Source organism: Nerophis lumbriciformis, linkage group LG32, assembly GCF_033978685.3.
Source record: "Nerophis lumbriciformis linkage group LG32, RoL_Nlum_v2.1, whole genome shotgun sequence".
NCBI classification, from domain to species: domain Eukaryota; kingdom Metazoa; phylum Chordata; class Actinopteri; order Syngnathiformes; family Syngnathidae; genus Nerophis; species Nerophis lumbriciformis.
The window spans coordinates 5895112-5910532 of NC_084579.2; the positions used below are offsets into that span (position 1 = coordinate 5895112).

Below are 15421 nucleotides of genomic sequence, written 5' to 3' on the forward strand. Positions count from 1 at the left end.
ATCAAGTTTTTCAAAATATTCTAATTTACTGGCTTTTACCTGTAATGTTGCAAAAAAACTATATCAATTTAACACAAAAATTCTGGCAACTAAGGTGCCAGCTTTTTATGTACCCCCCGCCCCCAAAAAAACAAAAAAAAAACAGTGGTAATGTTTTTCTATTTACCATAAAATGTTGTAAAAAATAAAAATACAATTTTGTGAATGTTAAGATTTTACTGTAAAATCGACGGTCTACTTAAAACAATTTATATAATTAATAATGAAACGGCCCTCTGATGGCAGCCACAACTGCCATGTGGCCCTCAATGACAACCACTTTGACATCCCTGGGCTAAAGGCGCCCAAACTTTTTCCACTGAGGGCCACAGACTGACAACTCAAAGGATGAGGGGGACATTCTGAAAGTTTTCATATTTTAAAACCAGTACAATATATAGATTTTTGTCAAAGAACTAGAAAATGCTATTTCGGTAGAACTTTCGTGTGAAAGCTGAACTAAAATGCTAACAGTAGCATGCTGGCCTACGGAGCCCCTAAAGGGACATGGGGGAATTTTTTTTTTTTAGATATGTATCTTGCGCGCACGAGAAAGTTTCTCGAAACTTTTTATTAAAAAAAAAAAAAATATATATATACATATATATTTTCCTTTTTAAAAAAAAAAATTTTTTTACCAAAAGTTTCTCGTGCGCACGAGAAATTTTCTCGTACGCACTAAATGGTAACGCCCCAATAAGTTTTTCAACCTGTTTAAGTCGGGGTCCACGTTAATCAATTCATGCCTGTTTTCACGTCCGCTTTCCCACAATATAAACAGCGGGCCTGCCCGATCACGTTATAACTGTAGAATGATCGAGGACGAGTTCTTAGTTTCTTATGTGGGTTTATTGTTAGGCAGTTTCATTAACGTCCTCCCAGCGCGGAAACATAACACACAACAACAGCAGTCACGTTTTGGTCTACCGTAAAGCAGTTTGTCTGCCGTAAACAGCAATGTTGTGACACTCTTAAACAGGACAATACTGCCATCTAGTGCATTTGATGAAAGCACTTTTGTGCGTGCCACACATCAATGCATCATCAGAGAGGGTGTTCAGCATGGTTCGAAAAATAGTGACAGAGAATAGAACAAGGATGGACAATTCAAACCTTAACTCAACAATGAGTAGATGAGTGTTATGTGTGTGTATATGTGTAAATAAATGAACACTGAAATTCAAGTATTTATTATATATATACATATATATATATATATATATATATATATATATATATATATATATATAAAAAAAAAAAAATTATATATATAATTAAAAAAAAAATAAAAAAAAATAAAAAAATAAAATAAAATATATATATATATAGCTAGAATTCACTGAACATCAAGTATTTCTTATATATATATATGAAATACTTGACTTGGTGAATTCTAGCTGTAAATATACTCCTCCCCTTTTAGCCACGCCCCAACCACGCCCCCGTCCCACCCCGACCACGCCCACCCCCACATGCATATGTGACATTAACATCTACGGCTTTTAGAGAGTGCAGTGCACAACTGCGCACGAAGCAGAATGCATCATCAGAGAGGGTGTTCAGCATGGTTAGAAAAATAGTGACAGAGAATAGAACAAGGATGGACAATTCAATCCTTAACTCAACAATGAGTAGATGAGTGTTGTGTGTGTGTATATGTGTAAATAAATGAACACTGAAATTCAAGTATTTCTCTCTTTTATATATATATATATATATATATATATATATATATATATATATATATATATAACTAGAATTCACTGAAAGTCAAGTATGACCTCCGAAACCAGGCCGCACTTTGAATTGTGTCACTTGGTAAGATAGAAACCTAATAAAACTAAGATAATGTTTTTCAGAAAAAACGAAACTGAAACTAAGCAAAACTAAATTATAACTAACTTATTCAGAAAAAGTAATGCAGCGAGTCAAATACACATAGTCAGTGCATTGACAGATTTAGTCATAACAGATGATAAAATCTCATTGAAAAATATAGCGTCAAAAAATACCAATAATGAATATAAAAACATTTTGGATCATAAACTACTCTGGTGTTATCGTATCTGAGCGATATGGTGGGAAACAGCTACAAGTACAAGCAGAAATGTTATCAAACAACATGTACAGTCGATGCGAAATAAACAATTTAAGAGAAAGAGTATCGCGTTTCCTACATTTGTCGGTACCTGAACGCGGCGTCGGTGGGACGTCATCAACATGCGACGGTTTGGTTGTTTAGCATATGGTTTAGCAAAGAGAGAAAAAAATGCGACTACGCTGACATGATCAGTGTTACAACTTTTACAATCACTTAAGTTAACGGAATTTTTTTTAAATATATATTTTAAAAAGATAAGTCAGTTGTTGCATTGTCACGGGGAAACTGGAAAATGTCTCGATTCGGTAAGAAAAACGGCATTCCTGACAGGTGAGAAGAACTAACTACTATATGACAAAGTCTTTTTTTTAATCTTCACTAAGATTATTTATAACATGTACACTTGGAAATCATCTAGCGACTTTTTTCATTAGCTACGCAAACCAACGAAACGGCCTTGTAAAGGTTTTAACCCCAACTCTTTTACTTGAGACCATGTAAATACAATTACTCATGACGTCATACCGTCATCACTACTAACCTCCTGAAGCATCCATCCATCCATTTCCTACCGCTTGTCCCTTTTGGGGTCGCGGGGGGTGCTATCAGTGGTTCTTAAACTTGTCTCACCAAGTACCACCTCCAAAAAACTTGACTCTCCAACTATCACTATAATGAGCAACATTACAACGCAGTAGCGTAGTAGGCCTAAGTAAGCATTAAAAACAAGACAGAGGATTATTATTTTCAACAAGTACATTTAATATTGTTGGCCACTTTAACCCTTGTGTAATGTTCATATTGTTGTTACTCAGCCAGCGTTTGTGGGTCTGATGGACATTTTGTGGCTTTTACTGCCTCACCAGTGTTGGGTTAGTTACTGAAAACCAGTAACTAGTTACAGTTACTAGTTACTTTATTTCAAAAGTAACTCAGTTACTAACTCAGTTACTTACACCAAAAAGTAATGCGTTACTGTGAAAAGTAACTATTTAGTTACTTCTTTTTTTCTTCTTTTTTTTTAAAGCTCCCATTAATGCCCTTTTAGCCTTCATTTCAGTACTGTTATTGCACTGGAGAATAATACAATCTGTTGATCAACTTGACATGCATTTTTATTTTCCTTTTAACATAATTAATGAAAATCAGTGCAACTTAAAAAGGCATTCCTCCTTTCTTTAAACTTGGACCAATGACCATTAATAAAAAAACAAGTTTAAGTGCAACATAAGAAGGCACATCATCTTCCTTGAAACATAAAGCCTGACATCTGGAGTGATGCTGCTGTCTTCCACACTCGGAGCCATGGATTGTAGAATACTTGTTTTCAGTGGCAGGAGCATTGACACAGATGGTGAAGTTTCAGTGCTCAGTAGAGATGTAACACTTTTGAGGGGTTTAAGCACCTGGAGGACCTCATCTGCCACTCTCACATCATCATCAGACAGGGTGACATTTGTCTTCAGTGTGTTGTGGGTCAATGCAGAGTATATAGCTGCCTGCTGCTCCAACATATAAGTGGAGTTCCACCTTGTTGGGACATCATGTATGAGCAGGCAGCTTTAGCATTTCTTGCTTTGTCTTAAGCACATGAGCAGCTGTTGTGCTTGGGTGGAAGTAAGAAACCTTCCTGATCCTCCCAAAGAGGCGCTCCATCCTATTGACTGAGATTCCCTTCTGTGATGCCAAATTCACTACATGTGCAAAGCACCTATCTGTGGTCCCAGTCCTGCCTCATTCTCTGTAATTATTTGATTTTTGGCATTATCACGTGTGACTGGGATATCTTTATCTTCCATTCCTCCACTGCTTGTGTCAGTACCTGCGCAAGGTGACTCTCGTAGAGGGGGCGTGTCTTCTCATCTCCCAGTCTGCTGTGATGAAGTGAGCACTTATAGTTCCGCTGGACGTCCAGCCGTCTGTCATGAGCGCAACAGATGATGCTCGGGATAGTTCATCCACAACTTTTTTCTTCTCCTGCTCATAAAGATCTGGCACAATCTTATTGCTGAAGTGGGTGCGCGACGGGATGTCGTAACGTGGTTCAAGCACGTTCAGCATGTGTTTAAAACCCTCGTTTTGCACAACCGAGTCTGCACCTATAAACACACCGGGGCGTTCAAGCTCCTCCGTTATTGCGCTCGCCATGACCACGCTGTGTGTGGACTGAACGTGCCAAGAACTTTTTTTTTTGTTTCATATATCAAACCGCGGATCACGTGTGTGCCTCCCCTCCCCACACCCACACCCACACACACATAGACCGCGCCTCTTTTCTTCTCTCCGGCTTGTGACAGAGGAAGATTCAGAAGAACGACACCGCAGCGCTTCTGTTTCTAGCCGATACTACATCAAAAGTAACGTAAAATAACGCAGTAACGCATCATGTAGTAACGGTAACTAAATTACTGAATATAAAAAATAACGCGTTAGATTACTAGTTACCGCCGAAACGAACGGCGTTACAGTAACGCGTTAGTCCCAACACTGTGCCTCACAATCAAACACTTTTATGTTAAACTACTGAACAGATGTTTACCTTATCCCAATAAACATATGTTCAGTATTTTAACATAAAAGTGTTTGATTGTGAGGCATTAAAAGCCACAAAATGCAACGGGTCCATCAGACCCACAAACGCTGGCTGAGTAACAACAATATGAACGTTGCACGGAAAATGTCTCTGCCAGTTTCTGCATCCCACAGGGATTCTTCTTTTGTGTTTCTGCACCTGCGGTTCCCACACAAGGTTGCAACATTATTAGTCAACACTGTCTGCTCTCATTTTCTCGCACATTTGACCCTCTGATGTTCTGTGTACCTACTAGAGATGCGCGGTTTGCGGGCACAACCGCGGAGTCCGCGGATCGGGCGGATGAAATAAAAAAAAATTAGATTTTATCCGCGGGTCGGGTCGGGCGGTTGAAATAAAAAAAAATTAGATTTTAAATAGATTCAGGCGGGTGGCAGTTAAACCAATTGGGAAATATATATACATAGTTAAATGTTGTTACCCACATACGAAAAACGAGCAGGCACCTGCTGCATATGCCACAACAGAAGAAAAAAAAAGAAAAGAGATGGACACTTTTACGGAGCGGAGAAGGGACGCCTCGCCGGGCGGGGTCCGGGACCGAGGCCCCTTCCCCCGAGAGGGCCCCACCGGGAGCCGTAGCTGAGGCGATCCGCGAGAAGGGCCCGACGCACGTCCAGGGTCACCACCGCGCCCACCGCACCGACACCCCGCCTCGTCCGCCTTCGCCGCGGCCGGCGTCACGCGCAGCAGGTAAGCAGCTTACCTGCCCGCCACCCCCGTGGCCGGGGCTCGTAACAGGGGTCACTCCGCGCGCTCCGCCCACGCAGCTTACCTGCCCGCCACCCCTGTTGCCGGGGGCGCGTAACAGGGGTCACTCCGCGCGCAATGCGCTCACGGAAGGGGTGGGGCTCACCCTGGTTGATATAGACAGCAGGACGGTGGCCATGGAAGTCGGAACCCGCTAAGGAGTGTGTAACAACCCACCTGCCGAATCAACTAGCCCTGAAAATGGATGGCGCTGGAGCGTCGGGCACATACCCGGCCGTCGCCGGCAGCGAGACGCGCTTGGAGGTGCGCTCAGCGCGGCTCCCATATGATTGCGCACTGGTGTGCGTCTGGGTCGTGACAGCGTGGCACGCGAATGTCTGTGCTGCATTGGATCAGTCTCCTTTCTTTAACAGGCAAAAGCTTTATAACCTCACTAATGCCTTGCATCGTCTATATTAGATATATAACAACGGGCGGGTGCGGGCGGGTGCGGTTCTGATCAAATGTTACATCGGGTGGATGGCGGATGGTTGACGACTTTCTGATGCGGTTGCGGATGAAATAATTGCCTATCCGTGCATCTCTAGTACCTACATTCTGTCCTATTCCTGTCTAGGCCTGGTGTTTTTGTGTGTGTGTGTGTGTGTGTGTGTGTGTGTGTGTGTGTGTGTGTGTGTGTGTGTGTGTGTGTGTGTGTGTTTGTGGGTGGTACACAGAACATCAATTTCCACACTTCTATTAGCCCCGGGTCCAGTGGACCCGGACATCTTATATGTGTAGGGGGGGGGGGTGTATGGTGTGTGGTCATTAAATATGTATTCTGATATATGTTCTTCACAGAAAATGAGCCAAAGTCAGTGAGTCTCAGTTTGAAAAATGAATTGTAGCTGAGATAGGCTCCAGCGCCCCCTGCGACCCCGAAGGGAATAAGCGGTAGAACATGGATGGATGGATGGAATTTTTCTTTGAATAAAAAATGAAAACGGGTCCCACAGACCCGAACACCACACACTGAACCGCACGGTTTGAATACAGGGAAACAAAACACTGTACTTTAATCAAGTGATTCTTTGGAGTGCCACGAGAAGAAGCTCGCATTCCCACCAGTGCGGGGGGGTCAGCAACCCGCGGCTTTGTAGCGGCGCCCTGGTGACTTCATGGAGCGTTCTTAAAAATGTATCTGGAAACGGAAAAAAAAAAAATGGGGTGAAAAATATGTTTTCTGTAGAAGGACAAAAATGACACAAACCTTCCTAATTGTTAGAAAGCCCACTATTTAATATGTTTGTGTTTATGCTTCACTGAGTATTTGGCCAGCGCCGGTTTGTCCTTCTACTAACAATAGACTTATACAAGACATTTCAAGTCATTTTGATAGTAGGCTAATATAGACATTTACATCATGTGTTGCCTTCTTTATAACACAAATATAAGTCTTTTAAAGTCATTTTGATAGTAGGCTAATATAGACACTTACATCATGTGTTGCCTTATTTATAACACTTATATAAGACTTTTAAAGTCATTTTGATAGTAGGCTAATATAGCTATTATATACACTTACATCATGTGTTGCCTTCATTATAACACTTATATAAGACTTTTAACGTCATTTTGATAGTAGGGTTATATAGACACTTACATCCTGTGTTGTCTTCATTATAACACTTGTATAAGACTTTTAAAGTCATTTTGATAGTAGGCTAATATAGACACTTACATCATGTGTTGCCTTCATATATAAGACTTTTAACGTCATTTTGATAGTAGGGTAATATAGACACTTACATCCTGTGTTGTCTTCATTATAACACTTGTAAAAGACTTTTAAAGTCATTCTGATAGTAGGCTAATATAGACACGTACATCATGTGTTGCCTTCATTATAACACTTATATAAGACTTTTAAAGTAATTTTGATTGTAGGCTAATATAGATAGACACTTACACCATGTGTTGCTTTCATTATAACGCTTATATAAGTATTTTAAAGTCATTCTGATAGTAGGCTAATATAAACACTTACTCCATATGTTTTGCCTTTATTATACCACTTATATAAGTATTTTAAAGTAATTCTGATAGTAGGCTAATATAGACACTTACATCATGTGTTGCCTTCATTATAACACAAATATAAGTATTTTAAAGTCATTTTGATAGTATGCTAATATAGACACTTACATCATGTGTTGCTTTCATTATAACACTTATATAAGTATTTTAAAGTCATTCTGATAGTAGGCTAATATAGACACTTACTCCATATGTTTTGCCTTTATTATACCACTTATATAAGTATTTTAAAGTAATTCTGATAGTAGGCTAATATAGACACTTACATCATGTGTTGCCTTCATTATAACACTTATATAAGTATTTTAAAGTCATTTTGACAGTAGGCTAATATAGACACTTACATCATGTGTTGCTTTCATTAGAACACTTATATAAGTATTTTAAAGTCATTCTGATAGTAGGCTAATATAGACACTTACATCATGTGTTGCCTTTATTATACCACTTATATAAGTTTTTTAAAGTAATTCTGATAGTACCGGTAGGCTAATATAGACACTTACATCATGTGTTGCCTTCATTATAACACTTATATAAGTATTTTAAAGTCATTCTGATAGTAGGCTAATATAGACACTTACACCATGTGTTGCTTCATTATAACAGTTATAAGTATTTTAAAGTCATTTTGATAGTAGGCTAATATAGACACTTACATCATGTGTTGCTTTCATTAGAACACTTATATACGACTTTTCAGACTCAGAAGTACTTTATTAATCCCCAAAGGGAAATTAAGATTATTAATATAATTTACATTTTTTGCGGCTCCAGACTGATTACTTTTTTGTACTTGTGGTCCAATATGGCTCTTTCATCATTGCACTAGTGTTACATGTACCACAGTTTGACAATCACTGTCCTAAAGCATCCTAACATTGAAAGGGCATTTTATGACCTTTCTTAATTTGATTACATGCTATATTATAATTGTTATGTTGTCATTTTATTGCATGATTTTTGTATCTCTTTAATTCATACTTGCCAACCTTGAGACCTCCGATTTCGGGGGGTGGGGGCGTGGTCGGGGGTGGGGCGGGGGGCGTGGTTGGGGGCGTGGTTAAGATATATATATATAAGAAATACTTTACTTTCAGTGAATTCTACCTTTATATATATATATATATATATATATATATATATATATATATATATATATATATATATATATATATATATATAAATACTTGAATTTCAGTGTTCATTTACAGACTACAACTCACAAACACTTTAGAGTTAGGCTCCACCATCAGAATGTGTACTTAAACTTGTTAACATGTATATTATTCAGTGAGTTGATTCACCAAAACTAACCTGTTATACAGGAGGAAAAAGCACACAGGACGTTTCAATTGTTCACAGTCTGGTCGCGCTCATCAGAATGACAAGCCACTTCCGGTCTGCAGGTGATAGCATTCAATTGGGAAGAAACGCCCTACTGCCCCCTACTGACCAATGTGAATACTGATAAATGTGTAATGACAGCTCCAAAAACGAATTCAAACCACAAAATAAAATAAATAAATCAACACAAAAATGTGACACATTATGGGTGGGTCACATGTGCATGTACAGTAGATGGCAGTTGAGCTTAATGTATCTGTGCTTTGTCCCTTCAAATAAAACTAAACTAAACTAACTTGCCAGGTGGCTGGATTACAAAGCTGTCGGCAAACGACTTAACGGGACCCGTTTTGTTGCCTTCAAAGTTCCTCTCAAGCAGGTGAGCATCTCCCAACCTCCACATGGGTGACATATTTCTAAACGTCCGCTAACGGCAAGACGCTTCTTGGCAGTCTTTGACTCGCCAGCTCCCGCCCTCCCAGGCGTTTGGGCCGTGGGATCTGCTGGACGCCATCAGGGAAGACCGCCAGGAACTTGGTCTCATCATCGACTTGACTTTCAACAAGCGCTACTACCAGCCGCAGGTAGGCATCGCCGTCATGGCAACGCCTACCACCTTGACATGTGGTCTTTTGTGCAGGACCTGCCGGCGTCTCTATCCTGCGTCAACATTTTCACGAAGGGTCACGTGGTGCCCGACGACGACACCATCTTGGCTTTCAAACAAGTGGTGCAGGGCTTCTTGCGGGACAACGCTGATAACGGTGAGTGGAGAACCAGCCGTGACAACATTAAATTGACCTGGTCATGTGACGTTTTGTGTTCCAGACCAGCTGATTGGCGTCCACTGCACGCATGGCCTTAACCGCACCGGGTACATGATCTGCAGGTGTGTGAGCAAGGCGTGGGTGTGGCCTGTAGGGTTGTACGGTATACCGGTACTGGTGTAGTATCGCAATACAAAGGAATCAAAAACGGTACTATACTCTGATTGAAAAGTATCGGTTCCCGGGCATGACGGCGCGTCGTCACATCGTGACATTGCTGGTTTTACGAGCAGAGGAGCATGTTCGGCAGCGCACACACACCGAGTACTTACAAGCAGACACAGTGTGCAGACCAGGGGTCGGCAACCCGCGGCTCTAGAGCCGCATGCGGCTCTTTAGCGCCGCCCTAGTGGCTCTCTGGAGCTTTTTCAAAAATGTATGAAAAATTGAAAAAGTTGAGGGGAAAAAAATTTTTTTTTTGTTTTAATATGGTTTCTGTAGGAGGACAAACATGACACAAACCTCCCTAATTGTTATAAAGCACACTGTTTATATTAAACATGCTTCACTGATTCGAGTATTTGGCGAGCGCCGTTTTGTCCTACTAATTTTGGCGGTCCTTGAACTCACCGTAGTTTGTTTACATGTATAACTTTCTCCGACTTTCTAGGACGTGTTTTATGCCACTTCTTTTTCTGTCTCATTTTGTCCACCAAACTTTTAACGTTGTGCATGAAAGGTGAGTTTTGTTGATGTTATTGACTTGTGTGGAGTGCTAATCAGACATATTTGGTCACTGCATGACTGCAAGCTAATCGATGCTAACATGCTATTTAGGCTAGCTATATGTACATATTGCATCATTATGCCTCATTTGTAGCTATATTTGAGGTCATTTAGTTTCCTATAAGTCCTCTTAATTCAATTTATATCTCATGACACACTATCTGTATGTAATATGGCTTTTAATTTTTTGCGGCTCCAGACAGATTTGTTTTTGTATTTTTGGTCCAATATGGCTCTTTCAACATTTTGGGTTGCCGACCCCTGCCATAGGAGGATACAACAGCTCACCGCCGTCACCGCTAACAAAAGCTAGCGCTCCTGAATGTAAACAAATTTCATGAGTGGATCGACACCTGACATCCACTGTAATGATACCAAGTAAAATAGCGTATCTAGTCGATACTACTATGATTACATCAATATTTTTTATCGTCACACAATCTTTTTTTCTTTTTTTTAAATTCATGTTAAGTTTATAAAGTCAGTAAATACGTCCCTGGACACATGAGGACTTTTTTAATATGACCAATGTATGATCCTGTAACTACTTGGTATCGGATCGATACCTACATTTGTGGTATCATCCAAAACTAATGTAAAGTATCAAAGAAGAGGAGAATAAGTGATTATTACATTTTAACAGAAGTGTAGATAGAACATGTTAAAACAGAAAATAAGCAGATATTAACAGTAAATGAACAAATGGATTAATAACCAATTTTTACAGTTTGTCCCTCATAATGTGTACAAAATAATAGGTGTATAAATGACACAATATGTTACTGCATACGTCAGCAGACTAATTAGGAGTCTTTGTTTGTTTACTTACTACTAAAAGACAAGTTGTCTAGTATGTTCACTATTTTATTTAAGGACTAAATTGCAATAATAAACATATGTTTCATGTACACTAACATTTTTGTTAAAATAAAGCCAAAAAACTTAGGTTTTCGCTAAAAGGCTCGGTTCAAGCATTTGAAAGCTCATGGAGCCCTTTTTTGCTGTATGTCAACTCTCTTGACCTATGCCCAGACGCAGATGAGGAATAAACTCCCTTTTATTTATTAGTATTATTTTTATTTTATTATATATTATTATTATTATTATTAAATTTTTGTTTTATTTTATTATTATTATATATATATATATATATATATATATATATATATATATATATATATATATATATATATATATTTTTAGATATATCTGTCTGTCTCTGGCCTCGTATGTGTGTGTGTGTGTGTGTGTGAGAATGTGTCTGTCTTTGTCGTCTTACTTGTTACATAATTGTGCCATTTGTCCCTCGTTAGTGGGACCTGAGTGGGTGGGTGGTTTGGGTTTTAAGGGAAAGGGTGTGAATCATTTACTGACTTTAAAATTGTACTGTTTCGACTTGCACTTTTTTCTGTCCATTTGAAAATGCCAATAAAAAAAGTTGGAAAAAAAATAAATAAAGCCAATAATGCCATTTTTTTGTGGTCCCCTTTATTTAGAAAAGTATCGCAATCCATTTTAGCGGTGGGTGTGGCCTGTTAGTGGTGGGTGTGGCCTGTGTAACACCTTTGCCTGTGCCGCAGGTACTTGATCGACGTGGACAGGATGGACCCTGCAGCGGCCATCAAACGTGAGTGGCGTCACGTGACACCTGCAGCGTGAATGTTTGTGTGTGAACTCAAAGTGCGTGTGAAATGTTTCAGTCTTCAACTCGTCTCGCGGACACGACATGGAGCGACAAAACTACATCGACGATCTTCGCAGCAAGCCCAGGAGAAGGTAGTGCACTCTGTGTGTGTGTTAGGGCTGGACCATTGTGGTCAAAAATAAATAATCACAATTAAAGCTGCAAGCAGCGTTGGTCGGGCCCGCGTATTTGGCAGGTGCTAGTCCTAAGTGTCCCAATACTTTTGTCCAGTTTTAGTCCTAAGTGTCCCAATACTTTTGTCAAGTTGTAGTCCTAAGTGTCGCAATAGTTTTTTCCAGTGTAGGTGTCCCAATACTTTTGTCCAGTGGTATTCCTAAGTGTCCCAATACTTTTGTGCAGTGTAAGTGTCCCAATACTTTTGTCCAGTTTTGGTCATAAGTGTCCCAATACTTTTGTCCAGTGGCAGTCATAAGTGTCCCAATACTTTTGTCAAGTTGTAGTCCCAAGTGTCCCAATACTTTTGTCCAGTTTTCGTGCTATGTGTCCCAATACTTTTGTCCAGTGGTAGTCATAAGTGTCCCAATACTTTTGTCTACTTTTAGTCCGAATTGTCCCAATACTTTTGTCTAGTGTACCTACCTTGTCTGCATTGTGTGGGCACGCTGGTGCTGCCTGCTTTTAAGCAGCCATCTTGAAAAAACAGCAGCATCAGCGCAGAGGTTCTTTGAAGGGTCATAAAATCAAAACCGGAGCAGGTATCAAAACTCTTTCGCCAACTTTTAATCAGAAGGGTTCAATCTCTCTCCTGTGTTAGTTTGAAGCCGAAACAACAAACGCGCTCAGAGGAGATAATGTTTGAAGAAAGGTGACCGGTTTTTACAAACATTTTGTTTTGAAGGGGGAATAGCAAACTTCCTGTTGATTTTTGCTGGGGGTTGTCAATTTATGAAATGTAGGTCTAAGTTAGACCTACATAGAGGGTTTTGTTTCATGTCTCTCCGACCTTCCCAGTGGGAGTTACAGGCAGTTTTGTCATTTTTTTCTTCCGAGGAGCAGTTTTTTCTGCGTTTTATTCAAAAATTGCGCTAGAGCGCAATTTTTGAGATTTGGGGTTAGGTTTTTTTATAAGATCGCAATTTTTGACAGTCCTGATGTGTGCGTTCAGTTTGGTGAGTTTTGAAGCGTGTTAAGGGGTCAAATTACAGCTCAAAGTGGCAACAGTTACTGTTTTTAGTCTTGAAGGGGGAATTGCCAACTTCCTGTTGATTTTAGCCCGACAATGTACCATTATGAAATGTAGGTCTAAGTCAGACCTACATAGAGGTTTTTGTTTCATGTCTCTCCGACCTTCCTAGTGGGAGTTACAGGCAGTCTAGTTTTTTTTTTCCTAGGGGGCGCTAGAGCGCAATTTTGAGTTTTGTGGTTCGTTTTTTTTTTAAAAAGGCAATTTTCGCAGGTCCTGATGTGTGGGTCAAATATGGTGAGTTTTGAAGCATGTTAAGTGGGTCAAATTACAGTTTAATGTGGCGGCGGAAGAATAAAGAATAAAACCTTACAAATTTATTGCATAAGGACTCCCACAGGGAGTCCTTATGCAATGGGACATAAGGACCTATTGAATTTGTAAGGTTTTATTCTTTCTTTATTATTATTCTTCCGCCACCTCTTTGAGCACTAATTTGACCCACTTAACATGCTTCAAAACTCACCATATTTGAACCACACATCAGGACCTGCGAAAATTGTCTTTTAATAAAAAAAACGAACCGCAAAAATCAAAATTGCGCTCTAGCGCCCCCTAGGGAAAAAAAACAACTAGACTGCCTGTAACTCCCACTAGGAAGGTCGGAAAGACATGAAACAAAATCCTCTATGTAGGTCTGACTTCGACCTAGTTCTCATAATTTTACATCCTCGGGCTAAAATCAACAGGAAGTTGGCAATTCCCCCTTCAAGACAAAAAAGTACTAAAAACAGTAACCTTTCCCTCTTTGAGCTGTAATTTGACCCCCTTAACACGCTTCAAAACTCACCAAACTGACATCAGGACTGGCAAAATTTGCGATCTAATAAAAAAACCTAACCCCAACTTTAAAAATTGCGCTCTAGAGCAATTTTTGAATAAAACGGAGAAAAAAACTGCTCCTCGGAAGAAAAAAATGACGAAACTGCCTGTAACTCCCACTTAGACCTATATTTCATAAATTGACAACCCCCAGCAAAAATCTACAGGAAGTTTGCTATTCCCCCTACAACACAACATTTTTGTAAAAACCGGTCACCTTTCTTCAAACATTATCTCCTCTGAGCGTGTTTGTCGTTTCGGCTTCAAACTAACACAGGAGAGAGATTGAACCCTTTTAATTAAAAGTTATCGAAAGAGTTTTAATACCGGCTCCGGTTTTGATTTTATGACCCTTCAAAGAGCCGCTGCGGTGATGCTGCTGTTTTTTCAAGAAGGCTGCTTAAAAGCAGGAAGCACCAGCGTGCCCACACAATGCAGACAAGGTAGGTACACTAGACAAAAGTATTGGGACAATTCGGACTAAAAGTAGACAAAAGTATTGGGACACTTATGACGAAAACTGAACAAAAGTATTGGGACACTTAGGACTAGCACCTGCCAAATATGCGGGCCCGACCAATGCTGCTTGCAGCTTTAATTAGAGCCCGCATGGCCCATTGCATAAGGACTCCCACAGGGAGTCCTTATGCAATGGGACATAAGGACCTATTAAATTTGTAAGTTTTTATTCTTTCTTATTATTATTATTATTATTCTTCCGCAACTTTGCGCTGTAATTTGACCCCCTTAACATACTTCAAAACTCACCAAATTTTACACACACATCAGTAATATACGGCAAAACTTTTTATCAAAAAACCAAAACTCAAAATTGCGCTCTAGCGCCCCCTACAAAAAAAAAACTAGACTGCCTGTAACTCCCACTAGGAAGGTCAGAGAGACATGAAACAAAAACCTTTATGTAGGTGTGACTTAGACCTAGATTTCATAATAGTGTATTCTCGGGCAAAAATCAACAGGAAGTTGGCAATTCCCCCTTCAAGACAAAAAAGTACTAAAAACAGTCACTTTTGCCTCTTTGAGCTGTAATTTGACCCCCTTAACATGCTTCAAAACTCACCAAACTGAACACACACATCAGGACTGGCTAAAATTGTGATTTAATGAAAAAACCTAACCCCAAATCTCAAAATTGTGCTCTACCGCAATTTTTTAATAAAACGCAGAAAAAACTGCTCCTCGGAAGAAAAAAATTACAAAACTGCCTGTAACTCCCACTGGGAAGGTCGGAGAGACATGAAACAAAAACCTCTCCGTAGGTCTCACTTAG

General features: G+C 39.7%; 1 protein-coding gene across 2 annotated transcripts in view; it reads left to right on the forward strand.

The window, feature by feature from the left end:
• The first annotated feature begins 2258 nt into the window (after positions 1-2258).
• dusp11 (dual specificity phosphatase 11 (RNA/RNP complex 1-interacting)) overlaps positions 2259-15421 on the forward strand; it is a 15689-nt gene continuing 2526 nt past the window's right edge. The window contains exons 1-8 of one of the 2 annotated variants that reach the window (XM_061926845.1): positions 2259-2470; positions 8849-8929; positions 9171-9246; positions 9320-9451; positions 9508-9631; positions 9696-9756; positions 12001-12047; positions 12121-12196. In XM_061926845.1, coding sequence (XP_061782829.1) covers positions 2433-2470; positions 8849-8929; positions 9171-9246; positions 9320-9451; positions 9508-9631; positions 9696-9756; positions 12001-12047; positions 12121-12196 — 635 coding nt within the window. In that variant the 5' untranslated portion in view covers positions 2259-2432. The remainder of the gene's footprint in view (positions 2471-8848; positions 8930-9170; positions 9247-9319; positions 9452-9507; positions 9632-9695; positions 9757-12000; positions 12048-12120; positions 12197-15421) is intronic. The other variant, XM_061926846.1, reaches the window with a different exon arrangement.